Here is a 7,422-nt window from a genome sequence, read left to right on the forward strand (position 1 = left end):
GTGTTATTGGTAACCTAGGTTCCTGCTTCTTTCTGCTGAAAGATCTCTTAACACCTTCTAAAGTTTTCTCAATAATGTAATGCCTAGATATATCAAGAACATTTTTTTATCTTGCATTGAAATCCGATGGCACTGACGTACAAACGTGCCGTAGAGTGTGCCAAACCTTGTAACGACAACCAAGAAATAAACATAACTATTTGCTCTATAGTTGGCGGCCAAAAGTCTTGCAGACTATATAACCTCCTAAAGCGCTCAAAAGAGTTAAGGCCCGTACTGTAAGCATCATTTGTATTATCCGAAATTGAAGCGTTTAATAATCGTGCAGCTTCAGATTGTAAATCATTGACCGAAAACGATCTGGTATCTGTTGAGGTTCCTGGTTCGCATCTGGCGCTAAATTCCGGAAACGGTCCCACTGCTTACGGGAAATAGAATCAGCAATTGAATTTAGATGTGTGGAAATATGTAATGCCTTAAAAACTATTCCGTATTCCATAGCCAATAATACAAATTGACGCACCAGCTGCATGAGACGTTTGGACTTGGATGTCTGTTTATTAATAACCCCTACTAACGCTTCATTATCTATTCTCAATAAAACTTTATCATATTGCAATTGTTTTCCCCACAAACTCAAAGCAAGAATAACCGGAACCATTTCTAAAAATGTGATATCAGCCATTATTTCCTCACACCACCAGCTTTTAGGCCATGCAAAAAACGACCACTCATTACTATAAAAACAACCACAGCCGAGATGAGAAGAACCTGCGCTATCCGTAAATAACTGCAAACTACCACTGTCCAACCAGTCGGCTGCTGGTATGTATGTTATACCATTGAACTTCTCAAGAAATGTTAACCACATACTTAAATCCAGCTTAACTGAAACTGACATACGTAACCTGTAATGTGGCTTTTTTACACCTGTCATAACGTCATAGCATCTTCTTAAAAACGCTCTACTTGAGCAAATAGCCTGGCTAAAAAAAGTCAACTTGCCAACCAATGACTGAAACTCTTTTAATGTAACCTTCTTTTTCTGCAGAACATTAAATATAGATTCACGCAATTCTTCAACTTTATGCAAGGGAATCCTAACTATCATGCAAATTGAATCTAGTTTCAGGCCTAAAAATATCAACTTTGTACAAGGCCCTACTGATTTTTCTTCCGCAATAGGAACCCCAATGGCAGCACAAACTGACGAAAATGACGAAACAAGCTCTCTGCAATGATTTGTATTGCGAGCTCCCGCAAAAATAAAATCATCCTAATAGTGATCCATAGTATTTCTTTTTGCAAAGTACTGAACTAACCATTGTAAGAATGTTGAAAACTTTTCAAACAATGCACATGATATCTTGCAACCCATCGGTAAAAACTTATCGATATAAATATTTCCATCATTATCTTTTAAACCTAGTAAACAGAAATCATCCGGGGAAATAGGTAAAAGCCGAAATGCTGATTTAATGTCACGCTTGGCTATTTCCGAGTTTCTTCCCAACCGAAAAATCATATCTGCCACACTGTCAAATGATGTATAATTAACTGAGCTAATTTTATCATCAATACCATCATTTACACTTTTCCCTTCCGGGTAAGATAAGTGAGTTATAAGTCGCCAACCCCCGTCAGACTTGGGGATTAAGCCAACTGGTGAGATTTTTAGATTTTTAAAGGGTGAAACTCTAAATGGACCAGCAAATCTACCCATCGCAACTTCATTACATATCTTTTGTTTTAAAATTACTGAATTTAAACGTGCAGATTTCAGATTAATTGAGTCAACCGCAACCCTTTTCCCTACAAAACCAAGCCGGAAACCATTCAAAAAACCATCTTTTAATAATTCAGCATCCCTCCTATTTGGATATATTTCTAAATATGAAATCAACAAATCAACATTTATAGGAGATTTGCCCAAAGTTAAATCAAAATTTTCTGTTATAGTTTCTTGATCGGACATCTGTGAATGAGTGAGGCCCGGCCATACGCTGGCCCTGGGTAGCAGAGGCTCTGCCTGGCCGGGCTCCAGTAAATCCTTGACCTTGCACCCTGTTAACAGAACACATGTTAGATGGATGAGAGCCGTTACAATTTAAGCAAGCATGTCTTTATGTGCATTGCATTTTTTGACACTGTCTATAATTAAAATCATAGCATTTCTTGAAACTAAAATTGCTCCTAGCACTGTTGTTGTCCCATTGCATAGGCGGGGTACCTACATACAACAACCAAAGCTCATAATCAATTCGAGCAAAAGAAATACCAGTTGGGTCAGCCGCCAGTCGCATCCTAAACTGCTCGTCATAGGTTTTCCATCCTAAACCAGGATGACGCTTAGCCGCTAACATAATAACGTTCATGTATTTTAAAATTTCTTGAGTTCTATGCGAATGAAACGCTAAGAAAAAAGATGCGTAAACCAGAAATGCATCTGACCAAATTTCGATTGTATTGATCTTATTTTTCTTTACGGGCTTAACAAACAGCTGGCCTAAATGCCCCATCTCAAGTGTTCGCGTTTCTTGCTCTCCTGGCTGCATTTCTAAAAGTGATCCTAAATAAATATATTGGCCAGATATTATTTTATTTTTAACACTTTCGGCGACATGAAACCCCAAATCAGCATGTATGCTTGAAACAGCGACCGGAACGCTACCCAACTGGCCATTATCATCAACGTTATAATTAACAAAAATTATACCGTTCATAACATCCCGTTCCGGCCATAGGCTGAGCCTGAGAGATGCTTGGTCTGTCAGCTTCTACCCTTGGTAGTGCTGGTGGCATGACCTGGGCAAGGTTTGGTCCAGTCAAATCTGACGCCGCCAGGGTCGTGCTTTCTTGCAACGTCATTGGTGTGGCATCACCTTCCGACGTCCCCTTTCTCCGGCGTTTCTCCGCCACAGCATCTGGCAAGCTTAAGATTGGCGTCTCAGCGGCTTTTTTCTGCTTCCTTGTTCTCCCCATGATTATTTCAGTATGTAAATTTAAATAATATAATTAATTACAGGGTAAACTAATTGGTAAATTTTATCTATGTCTTGAAATTGTAAACAACAAATTTACACAGGTCCGTCTAACATTCTTCAAATCCTAAATTATCCAATTAAATACAATACATCTCAATAAAAGACATCTATCAAAATTTGAACTAATATTTAAACGTTAAAATTCAGAAGTTTAGAGCTATCGGGTGAAGTTGTTTGAAATATTTTTCAAAAAAATCTTGATCGTTCTTAAAACCGACCTTCTATCTTTTCTCGCAGTTGCAAAAGGAAGTAGCAAGGCGGTGTTCCCATAAATTCCACCCGGTCCAATGATCTCACAGAATTTAATCGAACTCCAATAACAAACGGTTATTCACTAAAGGAATAACCGCAATTACTGTCAGTAGTATGTTATTTCTCACTCATACTTGATTGTCATGAATATTTTATTCATTGTTTAAGTTAGCTGAACAGAACTTTATTTTAATTTGTTGTATTAAACTTTGTTTTAACAATTCTAGTCATCGAATTGGATGCGTTTATACTTGGTATTCGGTGGAATTTTATTTCCCAGATAAAACAAAATTGATATGATCTATGTTTTAACAATTCTAGTCAACAAACTAAATGTGTTTTGATATTTTGTATTTCATGTTTTTGATACCGGCTTAAATAAAAGCCCATTTACAACTTACATATCTCTTGTTTTTAATTTTGTCTTACAAGCTACACAAACTCTCGAACCTTCTCTAAGAACCACTTGATGGCCATAAATGTTAGTTACAAACTGTTCCCTTATAGCAGACGTTGGTTGTTATGTTTAATGTGGAGTGCGACCTTTAAAATATTTTTAGATAGATCTATGAAAAATTAACGGAAGAAAATTGAGGATATTTCTGATTTATTCCAGTGTTCCGTTTGGCTCTTATTTAAGCCACATTTGTTTGGTGCGCTGTCAAACTTGGCCACTAACGGCACTTTTTGGGCGTCATTTCTTGGCGTCATTTTCATTGTTTCTGTAAGGTTTTCAGCATATCCCTGTTTTAGCTGGAAGCGGGCGCGAATGAAATTTATATATTTTAAAAGATTTAGAATTTCCTTTCCTGTGATATAAATTTCGTGAATGATCTGTGACGTACCTTAAGATTATGACGCATTAAAGCGTCAGACTTACACAAAGCGTAACGTAGAGTTTAGCTGGAAAATTGTCCGTTTTTCGAGTATAACATTTTTTTCGGATCGAGGAATTTTGTTTAAATTTCAATCATAAATGCGCAAGTATATTTACTTGCGTTTGATTAACAAAAAAATGTATGTCACCGAATTCGTTTTTTCAGTACTTCCGATTTTGTTTTCCCACCCCCGAGCTGAAATGCGACGTTATTTGGTGGTATTTTTAAAATTGCGCTAAAATTTCGGACATTTCGGAAAACTTGTACTATGGAACATGTTGTCGACATTCTATCGTAAAAAATATACGTTCAATGAAAGCATATTCTGAAATATAAGAAATAACACATATACAGTAAATCGAATAATAGTAGAAAAAATGTAGTCCCGGCTAGTTTTGAGCTGCGAACTTTTGGTTTTTACTTCAATTATAATAAACTTTATTAGCATTCGATTTTGATACGTAATTTTAATGGAATCGCGATTGACACTCAGTTAGAAGTTTGCAGCTCAGCTGATATGTAATGGAAAAAAACGTCATATCAAACAATCAATCAAACAAAAAATGATGGCGTATTGTGAGAGTGCGATGGTGAAGTGCTGCAGTACTGCTTCACCATCTTACTGTCGCGCTTCGCCATCGAAGTGTCACCACCGCACTGTCATGCTTAACCATTTTAGTGTCACCATCGCACTGTCACGCTTTACCAATGTAGTGTCACCATTGCACTGTCATGCTTCGCCATCGCACTGTCGCGCTTCACTTTCGTACAGTCATACTTCGCCATCGTTCTGTCATGCTTCTCCATCGTAGTGTCACCATCCTACTGACACGCGTCGCAATCGCTCTGTCACGCTTCTCCATCGCAGTTGTGGTGTAACAGGGTCTAAAGTTCACTCTACTAAATTTCAGCAACAACAACAACTACTGTTCACTATAATAACTACTATTTAATATTGTACTAAGTTCTGAGTTAATAATACATAAATGTCATTCTTCACAATTCTCTAACATAATCTCTATTATTTCAATAATATCTAACTTTAACAATAATATTTCATCATTGATTGCCTCGGTCCGAAACTAACTTATATCGTATGCAGTATCAGCATACGTAACTAACATTCGGACGAGCAAGTTTAATACTGAAGTTCTACCTAGAAATTAGCGGTATTTAAGGAAAACTTTATAGGAGTGACTAAACTGTTTTTCTCAAAAAAGGCACGCAAATTGACCATAACAATATAAACATGTCATTATTTCATTTAGTTATCTGTCAAAGCAATTAGTTAATAACAAAACAACAATCATAACGCGGCCAATAACAGAACAGAACAGAACAGAACAGAAAAGAACAGAATTCATTGATTTAAGCATACAAGCTCATCATCATAACATCAATATGACAGTCACAATAAATCATGTATAAATCATAAATATAGGTGCATGTAATAATTACAATCACATTCAAAATGATAATAAATAATACAAATCGAGAGTGATCATATACAAAGCAAACATAAGTCAAGCGTTCTTACGTATTCAAAGTATCATTTCTGAGTTTAAAGCTTTTGATACAATATAGTGCCAGTTTTGTCAACAAACTTTTGTTTTCTGAGTTTAACAAAGATACCAATTTGTACATACTAGGTCGAGTCGTATAAAACCTCGGAATATACATATTTCTAATCTGGGTATACAATGGACATTCTAATATGAAGTGATACTCATCTTCCAAAGCATTTAAGTTGCATAAAATACATATTCGTTGGTTCCTTTCTATATTTCTATGGCGCCCAGTTTCAATATTTAGGTTATGAGAATTTAATCTTATTTTTGCAATAATATTTCTAAACTTTGGGATTTCTATAATATTTAGGTAATAAGCACGGGATATGCCAGTACTGATAAAGAAACAATGAAGAACAAGCTTCCACTCCAACGTGCCATTCTGTTTGATATATATCTTTCAGTCGAGTATTAAACAAGGGTATAAAGACATTCATATTAACTGATTCTGGAAATAACCACACATCTGTAAATCCTGAGGTTTGCAATATATTTCGTACCTTTGACGACCAATTTGTAACATTATGATCGGAAAGTATTTCCATTCTTTGTTTATCTACAATAGTTTTTATGACACAATTATTTTGTTTGCAACCATATAGTTTCAACCAGTATTTTATAATTCTAGTCAAACGATTAACATATAGTGGAAATCTACCTAGTTCAGCATATAAAGACAATGTATTAGTTGATCTTTTTACATTTAACAGCCATTTGCAAAATTTTCTATGGATGCGTTCTATGTTGTCTGCTTTTAAAAATCCCCATATTTCACAACCATAGTTTAACACAGATAAAACATATGAATCAAACAAGTTAAACATTATATTTACAGGTACTTTCATATTTCTAGTAACACTAAATAGAGAACTCATAGCGCGTAAACCTTTTCCGGCTAATGTTCTCGTGGCATGAATAAAAGATCCACCGCTTGAAAAAACAACCCCTATCCTTGCGTGTATCAGTGCTATACACTGGGCACGTTAAAGAACCAGGCTGTCTATTCGCAACGAGCTAGGCTAAGTTAGCCGGACAAGCCTGTATCTGATTTCTAATCTCTCTGTCATGGGGGCTTTGTCTCACTCTGTCCCTCTGGTCAGATCGCTCTGTGTCTGTACTGGTAGAGGATGAATTATGCGCCCTGTGTGGCTGCATTTGAACTATGTAAAGCGCATTTGAACGTGAAATTGATCATGAAAAGGGCGCTATATAAATCTGGTATAATAATAAAAAAATAACTGAAAGTACTAACAATTTCTATATCCCTACCAGCATAATACCATTTAAAGTTTTCCCTTAATCTGCCCCCTTTTCTGAAGACGACAGTTTTTGTTTTCTCCACGTTCACATTTAAATTCCATTTCTTACAATAAGTTTCTAAATTGTCCAATGACTGTTGTAACCCCTCTCTAGTAAAAGAAAATAACACCGCGTCGTCTGTAAATAATAGTAAATAAATTGACAACTGATCTAATGTAATGCCGGTGTAATGAAATATTTCGACCCCCATAGAATAATGACCCCCCGGTCATTATTCTATAGAAAATGAGACTCCTTTCCTGTAAAATATTGACTCCCCTTATAAAAAACTGACTTCCTTTGAACACTCTATAGAATAACGACCCCCCGGTCATTATTCTATAGAAAAACTGACCCCTCCAAGTAAAATACTGACTCCCT

General features: G+C 36.0%; 1 protein-coding gene across 1 annotated transcript; it reads right to left on the minus strand.

The window, feature by feature from the left end:
* Positions 1-313: 313 nt before the first annotated feature.
* Positions 314-1,111, minus strand: LOC123523724 (uncharacterized). The gene has a single exon (XM_053535241.1). The coding sequence runs from the start codon at positions 1,109-1,111 to the stop codon at positions 314-316; it is 798 nt and encodes a 265-aa protein (XP_053391216.1).
* Between the last annotated feature and the right edge of the window lie 6,311 nt (positions 1,112-7,422).

This window comes from Mercenaria mercenaria, unplaced genomic scaffold, assembly GCF_021730395.1.
Source record: "Mercenaria mercenaria strain notata unplaced genomic scaffold, MADL_Memer_1 contig_4664, whole genome shotgun sequence".
NCBI lineage: Eukaryota > Metazoa > Mollusca > Bivalvia > Venerida > Veneridae > Mercenaria > Mercenaria mercenaria.